The sequence below is a fragment of the Moschus berezovskii genome, chromosome 1, assembly GCF_049115385.1.
Source record: "Moschus berezovskii isolate FMDL1 chromosome 1, NW_MosBer_1.0, whole genome shotgun sequence".
Classification (NCBI taxonomy): domain Eukaryota; kingdom Metazoa; phylum Chordata; class Mammalia; order Artiodactyla; family Moschidae; genus Moschus; species Moschus berezovskii.
This window is the reverse complement of record NC_142460.1, coordinates 74771720-74796753: the sequence shown is the minus strand read 5'-3', so window position 1 is coordinate 74796753 and position 25034 is coordinate 74771720. Positions and strand designations below refer to the sequence as shown.

General features: G+C 39.4%; 1 protein-coding gene across 1 annotated transcript in view; it reads left to right on the top strand.

The window, feature by feature from the left end:
- Positions 1–25034, top strand: part of MORC1 (MORC family CW-type zinc finger 1) — a 169967-nt gene that overhangs the window by 100508 nt on the left and 44425 nt on the right. The window contains exons 18-20 of the mRNA XM_088831653.1: positions 2537–2675; positions 18452–18517; positions 19497–19742. Of these exons, the coding sequence (XP_088687779.1) occupies positions 2537–2675; positions 18452–18517; positions 19497–19742 (451 nt within the window). The remainder of the gene's footprint in view (positions 1–2536; positions 2676–18451; positions 18518–19496; positions 19743–25034) is intronic.

Here is a 25034-nt window from a genome sequence, read left to right as displayed (position 1 = left end):
CGAAGAAATAAATATCAGTGTGCTTCCATTACATTCATTCTGTGTATTTGTATATATTAGAACAGGGATCACCAGCAGGGTAAAAATGATACCTATCATTTGACTAGACCCAAAAGTCTGAGTTTTGGAAAGGATATTTAAAAATATTTAAAATATGGCTTATATTGCATAGTAAGATTTAATTTGTTTATAAAAATCTTTGAGGACAGTCCAACAGATTGCATTTTAATAAATTGAGGTTTTTCTTTTCTAAATAAAGACTTAATGTTACCACAAGGTTCTTTTCTCAAATGAAATAGAAACCTGTGTGGGTGCTATCCCACAGATGTCTTCAGATGAACACTGCATGTGGTTATATATACTATATATAGGTAGGTGTCCCCCTGATTTATCTGCCACCTTTCTTTGAAAATAATAATAAAAACATATTCCATATGTGGGTGGAATTAAGTGTTTTTTCACAGCAGTACTTGAATTTGATTGTAGTCCTCACTCTTCTCCGTTGGTGGGGGCAAGAAAAATATATGCTGAACCCTGGGAAATAGAGAGATGTAGTGGGAGTGAGATGCTTAGCTTTCCCTGCACTGTTTCAGATTGAAGAAGCCCTTCTCTCTATTCTCAACCTCCTCCTCTCTTTCCTAGCTTAGCACCCATGCATTTTATGACACGCACGTCCCCTCTTTTCAGGACCTACCAGTGGTAGGAAAACTCTTGTGTAAGGCTCTAAGAATCAACTTCAGCATTTTGTACCTCTTCCCACATTGCATGTCCTCAGCCATGCCCTGGATTGAGGCCATGTCCAATGGGAATGGAGCTTCTTGTCCCTGCCAGGCCTCCATACCAAAGTAAAATAAGATGGAATCTCAATTTTTCAGCAGTTTGGCTAGCTCAGCTCCTCAGAACATAGCCATGGAACCAGAAATAGGGTGGAAAAAAGGCCTCAAACCTTCCCAAGCATATGTCTCAAAAATCATTAGTATTCTTTGTAACCCTGAAGACAGAAGCCCTCAGGCACAGCCTGTTTATTGCAATTTATAGACATTTCTGCTTGATTATGTAATGTATGTATTAACCCACTGGTGACTGGAGACATGATCTTTGTTCACAAAGATCATGGCATCTGGTCCCATCACTTCATGGGAAATAGATGGAAAAACAGTGGAAACAGTGTCAGACTTTGTTTTTTTGGGCTCCAAAATCACTGCAGATGCTGATTGCAGCCATGAAATTAAAAGACGCTTACTCCTTGGAAGGAAAGTTATGACCAACCTTGGTAGTATATTAAAAAGCAGAGACATTACTTTGCCAACCAAGGTCCGTCTAGTCAAGGCAATGGTTTTTCCCGTGGTCATGTATGGATGTGAGAGTTGGACTGTGAAGAAGGCTGATCGCCGAAGAATCGATGCTTTTGAACTGTGGTGTTGGAGAAGACTCTTGAGAGTCCCTTATACTGCAAGGAGATCCAACCAGTCCATTCTAAAGGAGATCAATCCTGGATGTTCATTGGAGGGACTGATGCTAAAGCTGAAACTGCAATACTTTGGCCACCTCATGCGACAAGTTGACTCACTGGAAAAGACTCTGATGCTGGGAAAGGTTGGGGGCGGGAGGAGAAGGGGACGACGGAGAATGAGATGGCTGGATGGCATCACTGACTCTGTGGACATGAGTTTGAGTGTACTCCGGGAGTTGGTGATGGACAGGGAGGCCTGGTGTGCTGTGATTCATGGGGTCGCGGAGAGTCGGACACGACTGAGCGACTGAACTGAACTGAACTGAACTGACTGGAGACAGCCCATCAGTAAGGCTAGGAAGCTGAGTTTCCACTAGCAGCTGGTGCACCTCCAGCAGCAGGGAGAGGAAGATAGGGTGCTGGACTGCTCGATGGGGCTACACCATGTGGCTCCATAACCCCTGAGGTGATCACAGGGTGCTGCCTGCCATCATAGTAGTCACTGGTCTTCACAGTGAGTCTCAATCCTCAAACGAAGGATCTGTGTGCTTCCAAAGCAGAATTATTTGGTGTATTTTACAGAGACATATTGGAGAAGGAAATGGCAACCCACTCCACTATTCTTGACTGGAGAATTCCATGGACAGAGGAGCCTGGAGGGCTACAATCCATGGGGTTGCAAAGAGTTGGACATGACTGAGTGACTAACCCACCACCACAGATTTCTATCCCAGATTTTTTGGAAAAGAATAATGCATGGTAGTAACGAATTAAGCTTCAGTTATCTAAAAAACATTTTTGCAAAAGTTCTCATTTGGTGATAACTCAGGATAAATGAAATGTTAGTAAATAATGAATATTCTCCCTTTCTCGTAAATCTATAGTACCCTCCACATTTCCATTAAGTTCTTTTCCAAGAAAAGTGGAGATTTAATGTATTACCTAAGTTCTCAATATAATGCTGTATTTGAGTTTGGGGTATAAGCCAGAGACAGTTCCTTGTCAAAGTAAATAACCTTTTGCAGGCAGTAAATAGTTTTATATTTCTTCCTGATGTTCTCTCTTGTACTTGATTGTGAAAAGTTGTCATCGGACAGAACATCTACCTTCCATACCCCTGGGCACTATGAGCACAGTATCACAATCAAAAAAAGAGAAAGACAAGCAGCTTCAAGAGTCAGTCCAGAGGTATCAAAATCGACTGGTGGAAGCGCATCAACAGGTGAGCTGTTAGTAATTCTTTCCAAAGGCTACCCAGATTCTTGAGTTGTTGATTTCGTGCATACAGATTGACTACAGTGGTTTACTCAAGAAAATATGTAGCCTCTTTTCTTCTTCTTTTTTTGTCACCGCCTTTTCATTTTGGATCTAAGGACTATTCTAGAGGTGATCTCATGTACTCCAGGGATCCAGAAAGGGAAAGAACTTCTTCAAATAATACTATATTTTTATATGTGATAATCTAAGTCCATCTCCACAACAGTGTGTGAGAAATAGGGGTATATATTTCCATTCTAGGGTGTGCGTACAGCCTTGTAGAGGTCAGCCAGTAGTCAAAGGTCACAGAGTCGTTTGGGACACAGATATATGTGACTACAAAGATTATGCTCTTTTTATCTCATTAGGCTTCTTCCCTGAGGGTAGATGTTTTGAGGTAAAGAGTTATTCTTTTAAAAAATATTAGCACATTAATACAGGAACTTAAAGTCAATTTAATTGTTAAGAAGATTCAATAAATAAAACGGTATCAGTAAATGTAGATAACCATTACAATTTCAAGTGAAAGAAAAAGTGGTGTGCAGAATTACTGTTTTAATCTAACTAATAAACTAATTGCATATCTTTGTATAGATTTAGCACCCAGGTTCAGCATTTTTTGTGTTGCCTGTCAAGTTCATCAAATAGAATTGAGGAGGTCAGCAGCATATGTCCAAATATGTTGACTCCTGTGTGGATGTCAGGAAATGAAATGCTCATTTGAGCAGAAAATCCCCTTCCTGAATTGGGAGTTAAGACACTCAGGCTTACTACCTGATTATTGTGTGTATTCCTGGGTTCATGGAAAATAAACTTTCTTTTCTACCCCAGCGTCATCTTCTTACCTCTCTCACTTTGCTGGGGATCTGCCTTGCAGGTCAGCCACCACCTGGGGTCACAGACAACAAACACCGACTCTCCCCTTTTAGCCTGAAGTCTCAGAGTTTCTTTGGGGAAGAGAGTGAAAGTCATTTGGAAACATATTCACCTAACCAGTCTTCAGTCCTCAAAGTTGCTCAACTTTTTACATATCTTAGAGTGTCTGCTTTTGGGTTTTATAACAGGTCAGACATAAAGATATCATCACCGGTTGTTTTTTTAATACACAATTATGTGAAAGATCTTTTCAATGTTAAATATCTTTTATTTGTTTTATTTCTTATTTTGTTTACCACCCTTTGTATTTTTTTTTTCCTGGTCTTTCCCTGGAATGGATTTTTTTTTTTTTATTTTACAATATTATATTGGTTGTTTTTGCCATACATTGACATGAATCCGCCCTGGGTATACATGAGTTCCCCCTCCTGAACCCCCCTCCCACCTCCCTCGTCTGTTTATCCTCCCTCTGGGTCATCCCCGCACACCAGCCCCGAGCATCCTGTAACATGCATCAAACCTGAACTGGTGATTCGTTTCACATATGACAACATACATGTTTCAATGCCATTCTCCCAAATCATCCCACCCTCCTCCTCTCCCACAGAGTCCAAAAGACTGTTCTATACATCTGTGTCTCTTTTGCTATCTCGTATACAGGGTTATCATTTCCATCTTTCTAAATTACATATATATGTGTTAGTATACTGTATTGGTGTTTTTCTTTCTGGCTTACTTCACTCTGTATAATAGGCTCCAATTTCATCCACCTCATTAGAACTGATTCAAATGCATTCTTTTTAATGGCTGAGTAATACTCCATTGTGTATATGTACCACAGCTTTCTTATCCATTCATCTGCAGATGGACATCTAGGTTGCTTCCATGTACATCTTGAACTGCTGTTGCTGCTAAGTCGCTTCAGTCGTGTCTGACTCTGTGCAACCCCATTGACGGCAGCCCACCAGGCTCCGCTGTCCCTGGGATTCTCCAGGCAAGAACACTGGAGTGGGTTGCCATTTCCTTCTCCAGTACATGAAAATGAAAAGTGAATGTGAAGTTGCTCAGCCGTGTCCGACTGTTAGTGACCCCATGGACTGCAGCCTACCAGGCTCCTCTGTCCATGGGATTTTCCAGGCAAGAGTACTGGAGTGAGGTCATCTTGAACTGGTTTTATCTTTATTGCAGTCCCTGGATACTATTTTCCTATAGAGGTCAGCCCTGACCCTTGGATAGTGAGAGTGTCAGTCATGAAGTCTTAATTACCTTTTTCTGTTTAGGATTGGATGTTTTATTCATCATCAAGGTAGAAATTTTGATGGAGGCTGATGGAATAACAGATTTGAGCCATCCATTCTGCTTATTCCTTCTTTCTTGGTAGTTGGTTTTTTCATAAAAATTTGAGCCAGGTTTATAGATTCAGTCTATTTCAAATATAAACAAAAAAGTTTAGCAGTACTTAAATAGAAACCTATACAAAACAGTTCAAAGAATATTAAGACTCCTCACCATCTTCCCCTCACCTGCTTTTGTGAAAACAATCCTCATGTCTTTAACATGCCTCCAGGGTTCAGGGTCCTTAACTGACCCTGTTTTTGTGGTAATCAAGGAAAACTTTGGTTAGGGTTCACCTGTCTATGGGCAGCGAGTTAATTTTTTTTTTATTGGACTATAGTTGAATCAAAATATTGTGTTAGTTTCTGCTGTACAGCAAAGTGAATTGATGGAATATATCCACATATCCGCTGTTTGTAAGATTCTATTTCCATATAGGACATTACAGACTATTGAGTAGAGGTTCCTATGCTATTCAATAGATTCTCATTAGTTGTCTGTTTTATATATAGTAGTGTGTATACGTCAATCCAAGTCATCCAATTTATCCTCCCTGCCCATTATCCTCTAGTAACCATAAATTTGTTTGCTATATCCATGGCTCTATTTCTGGTTTGTCAATAATATACACCTTTTGTTTTTAGATTCCACACATAAGCAAAATCATATATATTTGTCCTTTTCTGTCTGGCTTACTTCAGTCAGTATGACAATCTGTAGGTCTATCCATGTTGCTGCAAATGGCATTATTTCTTTATTTTTTATGGCTGAGTAATATTCCATTGAATATATGTACCACTTCTTCTTTATCCATTCCTCTGTTGTTGGCATAATTTTGAGGTGGTCATTAAACACATACTTGTCCTTGGATCTGTCCTGTGCTTGGCATGGTAGGGAATAGAGTAACTAGAAAAGGTCAGTTTTCATTCCAATCCCAAAGAAAAGCAATGCTGAAGAATGCTCGAACTACCACACAATTGCATTCATCTAACACACTAGTAAAGTAATGCTCAAAATTCTCCAAGTCAGGCTTCAGCAATACATGAACTGTGAAATTCCAAATGTTCAAGCTGGTTTTAGAAAAGGCAGAGGAACCAGGGACCAAATTGCCAACATCCACTGGATCATCAAAAAAGCAAGAGAGTTCCAGAAAAACATCTATTTTTGCTTTATTGACTGTGCCAAAACATTTGACTGTGTGGATCACAATAAACTGTGGAAAATTCTTCAAGAGATGGGAATACCAGGCCACCTGACCTGCCTCTTAAGAAACCTCTATACAGGTCAGGAAGCAACAGTTAGAACTGTACATGGAACAACAGACTGGTTCCAAATAGGAAAAGGAGTACGTCAAGGCTGTATATTGTCACCCTGCTTATTTAACTAATATGCAGAGTAAATCATGAGGAATGCTGGGCTGGAAGAAGCACAAGCTAGAATCAAGATTGCCGGGAGAAATATCAATAACCTCAGATGTGCAGATGACACCACCCTTATGGCAGAAAGTGAAGAGGAACTCAAAAGCCTCTTGATGAACGTGAAAGAGGAGAGTGAAAAAGTTGCCTTAAAGCTCAACATTCAGAAAACAAAGATCATGGCATCTGGTCCCATCACTTCATGGGAAATAGATGGGGAAACAGTGGAACCAGTGTCAGACTTTATTTTTTGTGGGCTCCAAATCACCGCAGATGCTGATTGCAGCCATGAAATTAAAAGACGCTTACTCCTTGGAAGCAAAGTTGTGATCAACCTCAGTTCAGTTCAGTCACTCAGTCGTGTCGGACTCTTTGCGACCCCATGAACCAAGCACGCCAGGTCTCCCCGTCCATCACCAACTCCCGGAGTTCACTCAAACACATGTCCATCAAGTCAGTGATGCCATCCAGCCATCTCATTCTCTTTCGTCCCCGTCTCCTCCCACCCCCAATCCCTCCTATCATCAGAGTCTTCTCCAGTCAGACTTTATTTGGGGGGGCTCCAAAAATCACTGCAGAAGCTGATTGCAGCCATGAAATTAAAAGACGCTTACTCCTTGGAAGGAAAGTTATGACCAACCTTAGTTCAGTTCAGTTCAGTCGCTCAGTCATGTCCGACTCTTTGCGACCCCATGAAGCACAGCACGCCAGGCCTCCCTGTCCATCACCAACTCCCAGAGTTCACTCAGACTCATATCCATCGAGTCGATGATGCCATCCAGCCATCTCATTCTCTGTCGTCCCCATCTCCTCCAACCCCCAATCCCTCCTAGCATCAGACTCTTCTCCAGTGAGTCAACTCGTTGCATGAGGTGGCCAAAGTATTGGAGTTTCAGCTTTAGCATCAGTCCTTCCAATGAACACCCAGGATTGATCTCCTTTAGAATGGACTGGTTGGATCTCCTTGCAGTCCAAGGGACTCGCAAGAGTCTTCTCCAGCACCACAGTTCAAAAGCCTCAATTCTTCGGCGATCAGCTTTCTTCACAGTCCAACTCTCACATCCATACATGACCACGGGAAAAACCATAGCCTTGACTAGATGGACCTTGGTTGGCAGAGTAATGTCTCTGATTTTTAATATGCTATCTAGGTTGGTCATAACTTTCCTTCCAAGGAGTAAGCGTCTTTTAATTTCATGGCTGCAGTCAGCATCTGCAGTGATTTTGGAGCCCAAAAAAATAAAGTCTGACACTGTTTCCACTGTTTCCCCATCTATTTCCCATGAAGTGATGGGACCAGATGCCATGATCTTTGTTTTCTGAATGTTGAGCTTCAAGCCAAACTTTTCACTCTCCTCTTTCACTTTCATCAAGAGGCCTTTGAGTTCCTCTTCACTTTCTGCCATAAGGGTGGTGTCATCTGCATATCTGAGGTTATTGATATTTCTCCCGGGAATCTTGATTCCAGCTTGTGCTTCTTCCAGCCCAGCGTTCCTCATAATGTACTGTGCATATAAGTTAAATAAGCAACGTGACAATATACAGCCTTGACGTACTCCTTTTCCTATTTGGAACCAGACTGTTGTTCCATGTCCAGTTCTAACTGTTGCTTCCTGACCTGCATACAAGTTTCTCAAGAGGCAGGTCAGGTGGTCTGGTATTCCCATCTCTTTCAGAATTTTCCACAGTTTATTGTGATCCACACAGTCAAAGGCTTTGGCATAGTCAATGAAACAGAATGATTTCTGCTCGTTTCCAAGGCAAACCATTCAATATTACAGTAATCCACGTCTATGCCCCAACCAGTAATGCTGAAGAAGCCGAAGTTGAATGGTTCTATGATGACCTACAAGACCTTTTAGAACTAACACCCAAAAAAGATGTCCTTTTCATTATTGGGGACTGGAATGCAAAAGTAGGAAGTCAAAAAACACCTGGAGTAACAGGCAAATTTGGCCTGGGAGCACGAAATGAAGCAGGGCAAAGGCTAATAGAGTTTTGTCAAGAGAACACACTGGTCATAGCAAAGACCCTCTTCCAACAATACAAGAGAAGACTCTACACATGGCCATCACCAGATGGTCAACACCGAAATCAGATTGATTATATTCTTTGCAGCCAAAGATGGAGAAGCTCTATACAGTTAGCAAAAACAAGACCAGGAGCTGACTGTGGCTCAGATCATGAACTCCTTATTGCCAAATTCAGACTTAAATTGAAGAAAGTAGGGAAAACCATTAAACCATTCAGATATGACCTAAATCAAATCCCTTATGATTATACGGTGGAAGTAAGAAATAGATTTAAGGGTCTAGATCTGATAGAGTGCCTGATGAACTCTAGACGGAGGTTCTTGACATTGTACAGGAGACATGGATCAAGACCATCCCCATGGAAAAGAAATGCAAAAAAGCAAAATGGCTGTCTGAGGAGGTCTTACAAATAGCTGTGAAAAGAAGAGAAGCAAAAAGCAAAGGAGGAAAGGAAAGATACAAGCATCTGAATGCAGAGTTCCAAAGAATAGCAAGGAGAGATAAGAAAGCCTTCCTCAGCGATCAATGCAAAGAAATAGAGGAAAACAACAGAATAGGAAAAGCAAGAGATCTTTTCAAGAAAATTAGAGATATCAAGGGAACATTTCATGCAAAGATGGGCTCGATAAAGGACAGAAATGGTATGGACCTAACAGAAGCAGAAGACATTAAGAAGAGGTGGCAAGAATACACAGAAGAACTGTACAAAAAAGATCTTCACGATGAAGATAAACACGATGGCATGATCACTCACCTGGAACCAGACATCTTGGAATGTGAAGTCAAGTGGGCCTTAGAGAGCATCACTACGAACAAAGCTAGTGGAGGTGATGGAATTCCAATTGAGCTATTTCAAATCCTGAAGGATGATGCTGTGAAAGTGCTGCACTCAATATGCCAGCAGATTTGGAAAACTCAGCAGTGGCCACAGGACTGGAAAAGGTCAGTCTTCATTCCAATCCCAAAGAAAGGCAATGCCAAAGAATGCTCAAACTACCGCACAATTGCACTCATCTCACACGCTAGTAAAGTCATGCTCAAAATTCTCCAAGCTAGGCTTCAGCAATATGTGAATCGTGAACTTCCAGATGTTCAAGCAGCTTTTAGAAAAGGCAGAGGCACCAGAGATCAAATTGCCAACATACGCTGGATCATGGAGAAAGCAAGAGAGTTCCAGAAAAATATCTATTTCTGCTTCGTTGACTATGACCAACCTAGATAGCAGATTAAAAAGCAGAGACATTACTTTGCCTACAAAGGTCTGTCTAGTCAAGGCTATGTTTTTTCCAGTGGTCATGTATGGATGTGAGAGTTGGACTGTGAAGAAAGTTGAGCTCTGAAGAATTGATGCTTTTGAACTGTGGTGTTGGAGAAGACTCTTGAGAGTCCCTTGGACTGCAAGGAGATCCAACCAGTCCATCCTAAAGGAGATCAGTCCTGGGTGTTCATTGGAAGGACTGATGTTGAAGCTGAAACTCCAATACTTTGGTCACCTGATGTGAAGAGCTGACTCATTGGAAAAGACCCTGATGCTGGGAGGGATTGAGGGTGGGAGGAGAAGGGGACGGCAGAGGATGAGATGGCTGGATGGCATCACCGACTCGATGGACATGAGTTTGGATAAACACCGGGAGCTGGTGATGGACAGGGAGGGCTGGCGTGCTGTGATTCATGGGGTCGCAAAGAGTCGGACATGACTGAGTAACTGAACTGAACTGAATACCAGAATGTAAGCCCCATGATTGCAAGGATAGTTTTGATTTTGTTCACTGTCTCTGTTACCAAAAACACTGGCTGTCTTGTAGTAGTTTTCAACAGATAGTTGTTGAATCATGAAGTAAAACATGAACTTGGATAATATACTGTCCATTCGAGGACCAAGTCTGACAGCTCGTTAAAAATTAACAACCACTGTAAAACAGTATTAATTCGGTACTTGTCTGATCATGTGCTGTGCTGTGCTTAGTTGCTCAGTTGTGTCCGACTCTTTGTGACCCAATGGACTGTAGCCCATCATGCTCCTCTCTCCATGGGGATTCTCCAGACAAGAATACTGAAGTGGTTTGCCATGCCCTTCTCCAGAGGATCTTCCCAACCCAGGATTGAACCCAGGTCTCCCAAATTGCAGGCAGATTCTTAACCATAACTGAAACTAAATCAGAAGTTTATTACAAGTAGATAGGGAGGGTGGCTTCGTTCAAAAAAGTTTCATAGGGGAAGTGACACAACTTGTATCTTAAAGTCTATTTAGGGTAATAAAGGGAAAGAACAGGGCATTCTAGGTGAGAAGAACATTATAAACAAAGACTTGGAGATGAGCACGGGCTTTTTCCTTCATGGAACCAGTCTTTGAAATTACATGCTAAACTTATATATTTTTAAAAATAAACTCAGCATTTCTGTGACATACTTGTCTTTTAAAAACTATATAAGTCATTATAAGATACGGTAATCACTGAATAGAGGACCTCTGAAAGGTGAGCTCAGTTCCCCTTTCACAAAAATTACTAATGAAAGTATTCAAAAACTAATTTGGTAATAGCTGATGCCAGAAAAAAACACTCAAAACCATCCAGTATTCAATGAGAATTTACTTTGTTCCTGACTGCTTTTTTAGAAGAAGTGCTGTTAGACTGTGACATAGGAAGGATGGAAAAGTCAGAAAAACAGGGCATTGCTGCCATTCAGGTTCAGTGCACACACTCTTCAGGTGTAGGATAGACATCACTGGAAAATCAAGTAGTGGCTAGTGTATTCCCATCATTCCATGCCATCAGTGGTGTGCATTCTCTCCATATCAGGAAATAACGAGTTGCATGCCATGAAATTATGGTTTGCCTACCTCCTGTTCTCTCTTCCTGCTTCTGAATACCAGTGTTCACTTATTCATTGATTAAATCTGGGGAGAAAATATAAAAATGGCCCAAATCTGCATACCTCATTTCTTACTCTCTTGCATTTCCATTTTAATGGCAAAAGGCATCCTGATCTGGAACACAAAGAGTTGACTTGGTAAATCAAAAGCTTTTCAGGATCTTAGATTCTTTGGTTCTTGGTTTTGTGTTATTGACAACCAGGGAGGATGGGATAATGGTAGGAAGGGCAGTATGATGGTACTAGTATCAGAAATCAGCAGCTGCAGTGTCTTCGCCACCCTTTATACATACTACTGGTATGCAGAGTGACAAAGTCTGGATTCTGGGTGCCCCACTGCAGGATGCCCTAGTTAGAGAAAATTCACAGTAGGTCAGAAAACTGCTGGTAGAAGAGATACCTCAGTGATTAGATCTTAGGAGAAAATTAAACATGTTGGTTCAAAGCTACTATCATTTTCACAGGTGGTATTGTATTTAATCCTCACATTACAGTTATAACAATAATGACATCAGAAGGAGAGTGAATTTCAGAGCAGTTCAGTAAGTTGAATCAGTCATATGTCTTTAAATGGTGACGTTAACTTTGGTTTCCTTTCTGCCTAATTCCAACACAATCTGCTCACAATCTCATATGATAAATACAGTCAAAAAGGATATGAAAACACTCACAAAGGCAGCAGGCTGATGTAATGCAAATCATATTTGTTAACAGAAATGTATAAGTTCATAAACCTAGTAGGAGGGCTCAAATCCAAGGTGTAACTGATAAGTTGTGTCAGCAAGCCAAGAGCCACTTTATAAATTGTGCTTCTGAAGCAGCCCATTCTGTTCCTTCTCCTCTCTGAATGGATGAATGAGTGTTCCTCACTGTGCGTTTCCCTTCATTCCTCATCACCTGCTGTTTTCTGTACCGAGTGACAGTGACACCTGCTGGCCAAGTGATGAAGCATTTTCATTTCCATCGTCACTCTTGATTGTTAGCTACTAATTGGCCCATCAGCTAGATAATTGTCGTTCTGTTTTTCAGTAAACCTTTCGTTGGAGAAGGAAATGGCAACCCACTCCAGTGTTCTTGCCTGGAGAATCCCAGGGACGGGGGAGCCTGGTGGGCTTCCGTCTATGGGGTCACACAGAGTCGGACACGACTGAAGTGACTTAGCAGCAGCAGCAGCAGACAAGAATTTTAAAACCATAAGACAGAGTTACAGAATCAAGTCCTCTGCATTTGAGGACTTGGCAGTACTCAGTTGTGCCCTTTTCTCGGTTTTAACGTCACAATTTACAGTCTTTTCTACTTTCTGTTGTTCAGCAGGACAGCTGTGTCATAATCACACACATGGAGTATTGTTTTAGGTCCATTTCCTTCAGGGATTTTTGGTACCACTTTAAATCCACTTAATGCCATCAAATCATTATAAGGCAAATGATAACTTGATTCCTTGAATGAAGACTACTCTGTTTACCCATTTATACCATCAGGATGATTCTCTGGAGAAGGGAATGGCAACCCACTCCACTGGAGAATCCATTAACAATCCACTGCCTGGAGAATTCCACAGCCAGAGGAGCCTGGCGAGTACAGTCCATAGCGTCTCACATAGTTGGACATGACTGACTGACTAATACTTTCACTTTTTTCAAAGTCAGTGGGTAGTATAGTATATTTATATAATCAATTCATTTGTGCAGACGTGCTATGTTGCTTGTGTACTCTCTAGGCCCTTCTGGGTTAACCTTCTCTGTTTAATGTTTATTTCCCATCTGGAGCCACAGTCCAGACGCTCTCTAATCTGACACTAGTTCTTTGGCCTAAGTTTCTTCTCTTCTGCAGGATTCTCTCACTGAGCTCCCCCAGGTTCCTCTGTGTTCTCCACTTCCTTGATGCCAAGTGCCTTCATTCCTGCCACTTTGTCTGAGTGCCTTTGTTCCTGCTCCTTCCCTAGTCCTTCAAGGTCCAAAACTAATGTCATTGCTGTCTGAAGTCTTCTCTCATTCCCCTGCTTGTAAAAATATCTCCTTCTTCCATTTCCCCTTACCCTTCATGTGTGTTTTTCTTAAGAGCATATTTCACTTTTAAAAAAATTTTATTTATATATTTGACTAGGTTGTGTCTTATTTGTGGCTTGTGGGCTTCTCTCTAGCTGTGATGCACTGGCTTAGTCGCCCCCTATCAAGTGGGATCTTAGTTCCCCGACCAGGGATCAAACGTGCATCCCCTGCCTTGGAAGATGGATTCTTAACTACTGGACCACCAGGGAAGTCCTCGTGTTTCACTTTCTACCTGGTGGTATAGTTAGTCATGTATCTGATCTGTCTCCTATGTTTGACTATAAGATTTTTGAAATAAGGGAACATTTTTATTCATCTTTGTGTTCCCAATAACACTTAGACCTGGACCTTTTACATAGTAGATGTTCACCAAATGAGTGAAGGGTTGAAGGAACAATTTGGTGTATGCAGAATTCTTCACAATTAGATACAAAGATAATTATTTTTCATTGGATTGGTTGAAGCTATGTAGGTTAGATTTAAAACTGTCTGCAACTATTCTTGGACACCATAATGTTCTCACACTTGGTCAACATGAAGTGTTGCATTTGAGTGGGAGTATAGACTATATTTGGATTTCATTTGTCACATTCATAGTCTTTGCATCACATGCAGAGCCTTTGTAAAATTCCATGCCTGTTGAGAAAACTCAGTAGCATTCTGTTCTTTTGTGGTGCTTGCATGGACACAAAAACTGAGGCCATGTGGTCTGACAGTTCCCACAGTAAGAGTACATTTTAGCAGTAAATGTAAGGCAGAGCAGGCTTGCTGAACTTTTAGCTGTGTTTTTCAAAATAAAATGGCATATCTGAGCCCAACTTTATAATGAATAATGTGAACACATTTTCCCATTTAGAATGTAATCTTTTTAATGTGCCATTCTTGTGTAGGAAGCTGAGATTTCTAATCTGTATACTCTGGAGCTAGATGCCTTAGAAAATCTATTTGTTTATCAAGCTTTTCAGCCTCCTTACGTAAACTTCCATGATCTAAAATTTATGACACCTAAGCTGTTATGACACTCTGTCTAACAAGAGGCTGATGTTGCTCACTATAATTGAAATGTTTTACTTTATTACTCTTGTGACAAAGATCTAATTTCTCTGTGGTGATGCCCGTCATTCCAAAAGGGATAATGCATGATACAGTTACATCTGTGGGCCCTGTGTTCGCATTACAGCAAACGAGCTACTCTTGCTCATGAGGAACTAGTGTGGAAGTTCCTCGAGGGCAGGTATCATGAGTTTACTTCCTCATGTATCTCCCAGCACTGCATCTGGCTCAGTATTGGGCACAGTAGATATCCAACAGTAGCTGTTCAACTCCTTAGCTTGATTTGCTTGTCCACATTCTTTTCTTTCTCTTAAATTTTAATTGACATACAGTGTTATAGTGGTTTCAAGTGTATACCATAATGATTCAATATTTTTATGTTACAAAATGATCACCAAATGTTTAGCTACCATCTGCCACCATAGAGAATTATTAGAATATTACTGACTATATCTCTTATGGTGTGCATTGCATCCTCTTGACTTATTTATTTTATAATTGGAAGTTTGTACCTCCTAATCCTTTCACCTATTTTTCCCATTTCCTCACCATTTTATCCTCTGACAGTCACTAACTTGAGCCACTATCTCTGAGTCTGTTTCTTAATTGCTTTGTTTGTTTTTTTTTTTTTCTCTTAAATTCCACATGTAAGTAAGATCATGTGATATTTGTCTTTCTCTGTCGGACTTATTTCACTTAGTTTTATACCCTGTAGTTCCATCCATGTTGTCACAGATGGCAAGAGTTTATTCTTTTTTATGGAAGAGTTGCTTATAAGCTGAGTGACCTCAGGTCTGTTTGATGTCACTAGTCCTTGATCCTAGCACACCCCTCCCCCTTCAGCCCATTAAAAATGGGATTGAACTAGATATTTGTGAAGACCCATTCAATTTTATCTGCTTGCAATGCAGGAGACCTGGGTTTGATCCCTGGGTCAGGAAGATCCTCTGGAGGAGGGCATGGCAACCCGCTCCAGGATTCTTGCCTGGAGAATTCCATGGACAGAGGAACCTGGTGGGCTACAGTCCATGGGGTCTCAAAGAGTTGGACACAAGTGAGCAACTGACACTTTACTTTTTACTTTCACTTTTGTCCAGTTTTACAGCCTATGAGTATTAGTTGCCCATCTCCATTTACAGGGTGTAAAGGTTGAAATGCCTATATATATTCATTTTAGTCTGAATATGAACATGAGGTTTCTGGAGCAGAGCAGATCTGTTATTTAATTATAGCAAATAATTACTCTGATTCCCTTTTGCCCTAATTTGTACTCCTGGGGCAATGGATGAGATGAGGCAGATCATATGTTATCCTATATATACTGGAGTTTGTACCATCAGCGAGAAAGTTGAAAAAAAGAATCTGGTTATTTATATAAGAGAGGGACAGCTTTCTCCCTAACTCTACCTATTGCCTGTTAGACACACACACACTTCTTTGCTCTTTGAGAAGGATCCTGGATTCTTACTGTTACCCTTTGGAATATAAATAAATCTCTTAGGGGAAAGATAAGACTGGCTTCTTTAGCTATGCTTCTATGTCCTCAGATCTCATTCCTTCCTTAACATGTAAATACATACCTCTAGGGGGATAAATCTCTTCAGATACTTTCTCACTAATAGTCATAAATTAATTTCTAAAATTTGTTCTTCTAGGCTAGGTCTCAAGTTTTGGTAAAATTTGATTAGAAAGCCTTCATGGTACAGAAACATAAAAATATTGTCTCTACAGTCCCACTAAGCATGAATCTAAAATTAAAAGGTAGAATCCTCTGCCTTCCAGGGCCGTGAGTCTATGATGATCAGGTCATTTGCGTAAGAACTTTACATGTTTGTAAAAATTCAGAATCCTGAGGTTTGCAGCAGACTGACTCAACAAGAGTCTTTGGGACAGAAGCCTTGGAATCTGCTTTTCTGTCCAGCTCTCCACACGATTCTTATGCACCACAGCCTTTTTATCCTTTATTCCTGGCTTAAGGATCCTTTGGTTTTCCTGCTGGCAGAGATACTTCATGTTCTGCATGAATCTGTGATTTTCAGGACTTTCCAAACACAGAAAGAAATGTAACAGTCTTGTTTGCAGAGTTTATGAGTATCATATAAAAATAAATACCAATATTAGCAAGCTTTCTAAGGTGATGATGAGTCTCTGAAATCTGAAGAGGTGATGGTGATGATAAAGATATTACCACTAGTAAAAACTATTCATTAAGTAACTGAGACAGAATTTGAAATGGATTAGCTATGTTACCTAGATTTCTGTTTTACAAGAAATGCAAAGATGTGCCACCATTAGTGGCATTTTTCTATTCAAAATGTAGTTGAGACATTTTTGCTGTGTATTTCTATGATGTCTGAAGTTCTTTTATAGAAACACAACTCTGAAATGAATATAAAAAGAGGAAAATGAATGGAATTTAAAAATTGTATTACAACTTCAGTGATGTGATTAGTCGTTCAGGTCAAAGCTCAGTGTAATAAAACTTTTTATCAAAAAGTAATTATCTTTAAGCTAGCACCAAAAATGATACAAACCCAAACGATGTAAGTGTATCATACCTTGTTACTAGGCTACACCCAATCCATTTCTCTATATCAGGAACAAGACACTGGCATTTAATATAAAGCATCTCAAATATGTGATAACATCTGACAGGTATGAAGAAGTAGTCACATTATGAGTGCAGAATAGAACTGTGGCAGTGTTTCAACGGAGAAAGAAATGAGCAGTAGTCTCTGGGAACATCTGTTTATCCTGTTAATCACCAACATTTTACTGAGTACCTATAAAGTGCTAAACACTGTGATGGGTACTACAGATAAAAAATGTATCTTTCAGAGAGAGATACAAGTGTTACCATGACTATGAGACAATGTGATACATACCATGATTTCTGCTGTAAATATGGCTATATAGATGTAGCTTCTTCCTGTTCTTTTCCTGGGAGTCTTGTAAGAGCAACAGGAAAACAGAAGAAAAATGCAAACCATTTCAGTTGAGCTAGGAAATTTACCAGAATAACCCAGGGCTGCCCAAGGCAGTCAAGATAATGCGAGAATCCCACAGGAGGAAAAGGAGAGAAATGGAATAAAGAGCCCAGCAATAGCACTTCTAAAGAATCAACACAAATACACTTACTAAAGAAGGGTTCATCTGGAGATGGAAAATCTATAGCCTTTTTCTGCAGTAGCTGGGAGGTAACAGGAACCTTACTGGACCTGCTTTGGTTCACAGAAGATGTGGACTGCACATGATAGTACTCAAAAGGCCGTGTTTGCAGAAGATGAGAAAAGGAATTTCTTGGAGAGAGATGAGAAAAGAGATTTTGCTTATGGAAAAAAAAAAAGAGAGAGAAACTCGCCTAGACTCTTATTCTCCACCTACCCTTCCTATAGAAAATTCTGGCAAATAAGTAGTCTGGGTATACCAAACTCTTATAATGATGTGTTTAAGATACTATGATAGCTGCTGCTGCTGCTGCTGCTGCTAAGTCACTTCAGTCGTGTCCGACTCTGTGTGACCCCATAGACGGAAGCCCAACCAGGCTCCCCCGTCCCTGGGATTCTCCAGGCAAGCTGCTAAATATCTACAAAAAAGAAAAGAATATCCCAGTAAGATATGAATATAGCACCATATCAATATGGATGTCAGTTATTAGGGACACAGTTAAGGGCAGTGTATCCTCAACAGTCCCTTGAAGCTCAGACCCAGGGCTCTGACCTGTGCAGAGCTATTGCTAAAGGTCAAGATTTATTCCAGATGCTGGGAACTACACGTGGAGAAAAAGGTCTCCAGAGAGGGGAGATCCTCGAGGGCTGTGGAGACAATTTCTGATACCATGGCACCCTTGTATTTCTCATAAGATGTTTGCTTGTAATTTTGCTTGTATTGATGGTAATACTTCATTGGATTATCTTGTACTGTTTAGTCACTGCCAATCATATACCATTGCTGTATGTCTGAACTGAAAGGGACTCCTTAATGATTGGCAAGAATGTGTGAGCTTGGCACTTCTTTAAAAAATGAAGAACATTGAATTATTATAATATGCCAATTAAAAGTTGTTTTTACTTACATTTGTCTAATCATTTTTTCCCGTAATAGCCTCAGGTTATACCAGTGAATAGGATCACTGAGTTCACTAGCCCCTGCCAAACTTCAACATCTAAGGTGAGTAATTAAAGTGGGATTGAGTCATTTGTGGCATTTCCCACATGAATGATAAGACTTACCAAAGGCCAAATGTCATCATGGTTTACTATGTTCAGAAAGTGAAGCACTCATAGGTATTTTTTCACCATCATCATTTTTTATTATAACAATACATGTTTATTAGGAAAAACTCAGAAAATAAAGTATAAATAAGAAAATTTAAACCACCCATTGTCTTAACTGCATGGAGATGATGACCATTTTAGATATCTTAATGTATTTATTTCTTTCCAATATATTATTTATAATATATATGTGTTATATAAAATTGTGCATATAAAATCAGAGAGAGAGGGTGTATGTGAGTCTGTGGGTATATATTTACCTAGAAATATGTTCTGTATGTAATTCCTACATTGTTTCTTATGTTTGCTAAATGTCATATTACATTTTATTCCTCAAATGTCTTGTTATTATCTAAAATTAAAAAATTTTTGAACCTTCATAGTTATATCAATCACACACAAAAATTTATGGAAAACTCTACAATTTTGGTTATTCAGATTTCTTAACAGGCAAATGGTGAGATTGTAAACCTCAACCAAATTTTAAGTTAATAGATAGCTGACCTACATGCACCAGGGATCCAAAAGCAAGAAAATCTCTGCTCAGGAGTAAGTCAGGAAGCACAGTGTATTACCAATTTGGAGTCTTTTGCATCTTTAAAATCAGACTTCTTGACTCCGCCCAGCTCTGCTGAATCAAATTCTGAATGAGCCATTATAGCAAAATGCCAAAGTTTATTTTCTAAGCTTCTGATTTTTAAAACTATTGTTAGTAATAAATATCACCTAAGATTCATGGGGTCATGAAGAGTCAGACACGACTGAGCGACTGAGCTGAACTGAACTGAATGTCATAAGGTTATAAGGGAATGGTAATTAATTATAAATAAGCCAGCTACCCAAAATTAAAAGCATATTCTTTATTATTTAAGGGAAATAAGAAAATTCAGAGAATCAGACCTTCCAGTGATAACTTGAAGCATGAGTCTCTTTCATCCTTTGAGCTTTTGGTCAACCACAGAGGCTGGAAAAGAAACACAGAAGGATTGGACTCTGATGTAGAATATATTTCAGAGACTAAAATTATGAAAAAGTCTAGGCAGAAGAAAGTGAAACCTCAACAGCAGAGGTATCCAGCAGTTCCACTGGAAAATGTCAAACTAGCTAACAGAGACCAGGTGATTTTTTTGTTGTTGTTGTTACTTTTTCACAAAAATGTATAGTAATTCACTTTTCCAGAAATAGCATTTTTTAAAGATTTTGCTTCATTTCACATTTTAAAAGCACTCTAATTATAGCATACGCATTGTAATCTGAGTTCTCCGGACAAAGTCCCAATTTCTATTTTTTCCCTACATTGTCTTTTTTGGAGGAAAAGTCAGATTGCTAATATCAGCACTGAAGGACTCCTAAAGAACACCTCTATGGGATAAAGATTTTAATCTGTATTTAAGAGAGAAATATCCATATAGGATAAACCTGTAATCTTGAGAATTTTGCATTCAAAGCTTTATAGCAAAAATGCTTGGTCAAATTTTACATAGTAGTTATCCCTGTAGTCCAGGTTCTAGAAAAATAAAATGTGTTGTTGATAATGTAACTAAATGCTGAGCTTGGTTATAATGAATGTGCAACCTAGGATTTCCATGTATCTAAATGAGTTTGTTTCTTTTTTAAAAAATATTACACTTTCATTCTTACAGTGTTGACACTTACTTAATTCCTCTTTGAGAATCTGCCCTTAGTTTCAGTGTATAATAATAACAACACTTAAAATTGAGTGGGCATTTACCGTGTGCCTGATCAGTGTTCAGTGACCACAGGTATTATCTCACTGGCTTCCCTGGTGGCTCAGACGGTAAAGAATCTGCCTGTAATGTGGGGAACCCAGGTTTGATCCCTGGATTGGGAAGATCCCATAGAGAAGGGAGTGGCTACACACTCCAGTATTCTTACCTGGAGAATTCCATGGACCAAGAAGCCTGGCAGGCTACAATCCATGAGGTCCCACAGGGCTATAGTCCATGGGGTCTCAAAGAGTTGAACACCACTGAGCGACTAACACTTTCACTTCACTTCGTTGAAGTGGGTGTGCATTTGCGTGGGAAATCTTACTACCTTTAAAAAATCTTTTATAAGCCAAAATTTATTGCTTAGTTTATCTGCCTTGTTGATAAAACTTGATTACTAATGTCTTTTTACTGTTTCTAAAAATTAACTTTACCCTGAAAGGGTGAATATGGGCCACATGGAAAATATTCAGATGAGTTGCCATCGTCTCTGAAAGCAAGCAACTAATTTCACTGGCAAATATCCACTGAGCTGCCCTGTGTAAGATATTGTATTAAGCATGATGGAAGACAAGATTTCAGGCATGGTTCTTTAAAAAAGAATTATTCTGAATAATAGTTACATTATAGAAATATCTCACACATTCCTTTGTAATATCTTTGAAAAATGGTATGTGGATTCTTGAAACTCTTTAGTGATATAGTCTCATTACCTCCTAAGGCAGCCTTTTCTTATTTCGTTTTTGGGTAGCTCATTCTCTTAGATTATTTGAAATACAGATCCCTATAATTTTGAAGTTTTGGTCCTAAGTCTTTTCTTGAGACTGTAGAGGCCAAACTGAATCTGTCTACCTTCTTCAGAATTTTAGTTTGAATTTTGCATCATATTTGAGTGTAGAAATTCATCTATTCAGCAGATACTCAACTTTTGCATGCTTATAATATAAAAGGCAGTTGTTATCACTTTTTAATTATATCTCCTTTAACTCCTGATTTCTATTTATTAACTGTGGAATTTCAAGTTTTGGGATTTGTAGACTTATTTTATGGATAGGTTGCATGCTCCAAAGACAACATACAAGTGATCACAAAGTTGTGTTATAATAGCACATTTTAGAACTTCAATATGGAGATTCACATATGTATATGTGAATATATATATATGTATATATGTGTAAAATCATCTGTTATGTGCCATTCAATATGTTAACCAGCTACAGGGGATTCAGCTGTAAGCAAAACCGCCTATGGTCCCAAGTCCCCGCTGAACTTATAGTCTAGTGGATAGAGACAGACAATCCAATGATTATACAGATAAATGGGAACTGACACTGAGGCAGTTTTTATGACATAGTAGTGTGAGTCCTTATAATAGGAGATTTGACCCTGGGAGGACAGGGAAGTCTTCCTTGAAAAAGTGATGACATAACTTTTAAGATTGAATTCCAATTAAGTGGCTAAATGGAGAGGAAGATCATTTCCAATCAGTGCAAACATTATTTGCTAATGAGGGAACATGGAATACAAAGTACCTTAGGAAGACAGGGAATGGCACCCCACTCTAGTATTTTTGCCTGGAGAATTCCATGAACAGAGGAGCCTGGCAGGCTACAGACCATGGGGTTGCAAAGAGTGGGACATGACTGAGCGGCTGACACTTCACTGACACTGAGACGACAGCTAAGCTGTGGTGGGGCAGTGAGAGAAAGGGGGCTGTGGTGTGAGATGGGCAGGGAGTGATCAGAACCAGGCAAGCTGATACTTTGATAAGGGTTTTGTATTTATCCTGAAAGCAACAGAAAAAACACTGAAGGATTTTAAGCAGGGAAGTGGTATGATCAAAATTTCCTTCAGAAAAGATTGCTTTGGGTTAGTATGAAAAATGGATTCTCAGCAAACAGAATGAATGTGGGCAGAGCAGTTAAAAGGCTATTGCAGTGGCCTTGGGGGGAAATAATGGTGGTGTGGGTGAGGTGATCATGTGGCGGGGAGAGAAGTGGATGTATTTGTTCCTGTGTATTTGGCTTGAGGAGAGAACACTGACCCGTTTGCTGAGATATGGGGTGTAGATGGTCAGAAAGGCTGAATTCTGTTGAGAGGTCAACTCAACCAGGTCAAAGGCCAAAAAAGTCCACTAACTTAATGACTTAGTGGTAATAGGAATGATCACAGGAAGAATTTCATTGTTATTGAATTGGAGAGAATAGAAACCAGGTTACAATGCATTGGATAGCAAGTGGAAGGGGAAGAAATGAAGACATGTTGTACGTCAACCCTTGGGAAAAATGTATAGGTTATTTGAGATTTTTCCTGTTTCTTGGGGTAAGCTTGTATCACTATAAACTTCCCTCCTAGAACTGCATATTCTGTTTTGGAAAAATTTGTTTTTGTTTTCATTTATTTTTAGGTATTTTTTATCTCTTCAGTGATCCACTAGTTGTTTAGTAGCATATTGTTTAGCATCCATGTGGGTTTTTTTTTTTTTGCAGTTTTTTCCTTGTAATTGATGATAAAATAAATTCAAAAGGGATTAAAGACCTAAATGTAAGACTGGGTACTATACAACTCCTAGAGGAAAATAGGCAGAACACTCTTTGACATAGATCGCAGCAAGATTTGTTTTTGGATCTGTCCCCTAGAGCAATGGAAAACAAAAGCAAAAACAAACAAATGAAACCTAATTAAATTTAAAAGCTTTTGCATAACAAAGGGAGCCACAAACCAAATGAAAAGACAACTTACAGAATAGGATAAAATATTTGTAAATGATGTAACCACAAGGGATTAAGCTCCAAAATATACAAACAACTTAATACAGCTATATGTATAAACTTAATACAGCTATATATATATATATATATATATATATATATATATATACAGCTGTGTGTATATATATATATACAACAACCTAGTCAAAAAATGGGCAGAAGATCTAAATATGCATTCTCCAATAAGACATACAGAAGGCCAATAAGGCACATGAGAGGATGCTCACCATCACTAATCATCAGGGAAATACAAATCAAAACCTTTGAGATATCAACTTACATCTGTCAGAATGGCTGTCATTAAAAAGAACACAAATAAATGTTGGTGAGAAAAGAGAATCCTCATATACTATTGGTGGGAATGTAAGCTGGTGCAGTCACACTGAAAACAGTATGGAGGCTTCTCAAAAAATAGTGTTTTGATGGGATAGAGATTGATATTTGGTTTGCAAGGTTAGCACTGCAGACTATTCTAGAAGACTTGGACTTCTAGATGAAAGTCTGCTTAAAAATTTAGATATGTCTAAGAAGTCTTAATGATTGCAGGGTAACCAGTGAAATTTTACATCTAGTACCAAACAGTGACAACTTCAAGTTAACCCTGAGAGCTATCAAACTGTGGACCAAATGTCATAACATCTGCTCCAATATATTAGGTTTCCTCGGTGGTGTCTCCTGGGCTATGCTCATAGCAGGAACTTGCCAGCTGTGTCCAAACGCAATAATATCAACTTTTATACAGAAATTTTTCTTGGTATTTTCTAAATGGTATGTGTTTCAGTTCAGTTCAGTTCAGTTCAGTCGCTCAGTCGTGTCCGACTCTCCGCGACCCCATGAATCACAGCACGCCAGGCCTCCCTGTCCATCACCAACTCCCGGAGTTCACTCAAACTCATGTCCACAGAGTCGGTGATGCCATCCAGCCATCTCATTCTCCGTCGTCCCCTTCTCCTCCCGCCCCCAACCTTTCCCAGCATCAGAGTCTTTTCCAGTGAGTCAACTCGTCTCATGAGGTGGCCAAAGTATTGGAGTTTCAGCTTTAGCATCAGTCCCTCCAATGAACATCCAGGATTGATCTCCTTTAGAATGGACTGGTTGGATCTCCTTGCAGTATAAGGGACTCTCAAGAGTCTTCTCCAACACCACATTTCAAAAGCATCGATTCTTCGGCGATCAGCTTTCTTCACAGTCCAACTCTCACATCCATACATGACCACGGGAAAAACCATTGCCTTGACTAGACGGACCTTGGTCGGCAAAGTAATGTCTCTGCTTTTTAATATACTATCAAGGTTGGTCATAACTTTCCTTCCAAGGAGCAAGCGTCTTTTAATTTCATGGTATGTGTTTAGATTATATTAAAATGAAATTTATTGTAGACACTGAAAAAACAAAAGAACTACCCCATGATCCAGCAGTTCCACTCCTGGGTATATATTTTAAAAAAACCAAACTCTAGTTTAAAAAGACACAAGCACCCCAGTGTTCATAGCAGTTCATAGCAGCATTATTTATGATTGACAAGGTATGGAAGCAGCCTTAGTGTCCATCAACAGATGAATGGCTAAAGAAGAGGTGACATGTATATAAAATGGAGTATTGCTCAGCCATAAAAATAATGAAAATTTGCCATTTGCAGCAAACACTATATGATATCACTTATATATGGAATCAAAAAAATACAGCAAATTAGTGAATATAAGGATAAAGAAGCAGATATATGGATATAAAGAACAAGCTAGTCATTATCAGTGAGGAAAGGGAAGAGGGCAATGCAAGTGTAGGGAATTAAGAGATACAAGCTATTCTATATAAAATAAGCTACAAGGATATATTGTACAACATTGGGAATATAGCCAATATTTTATAAAATGTACATTGAAACTGTCAAAAAATTTTTTAAATGACT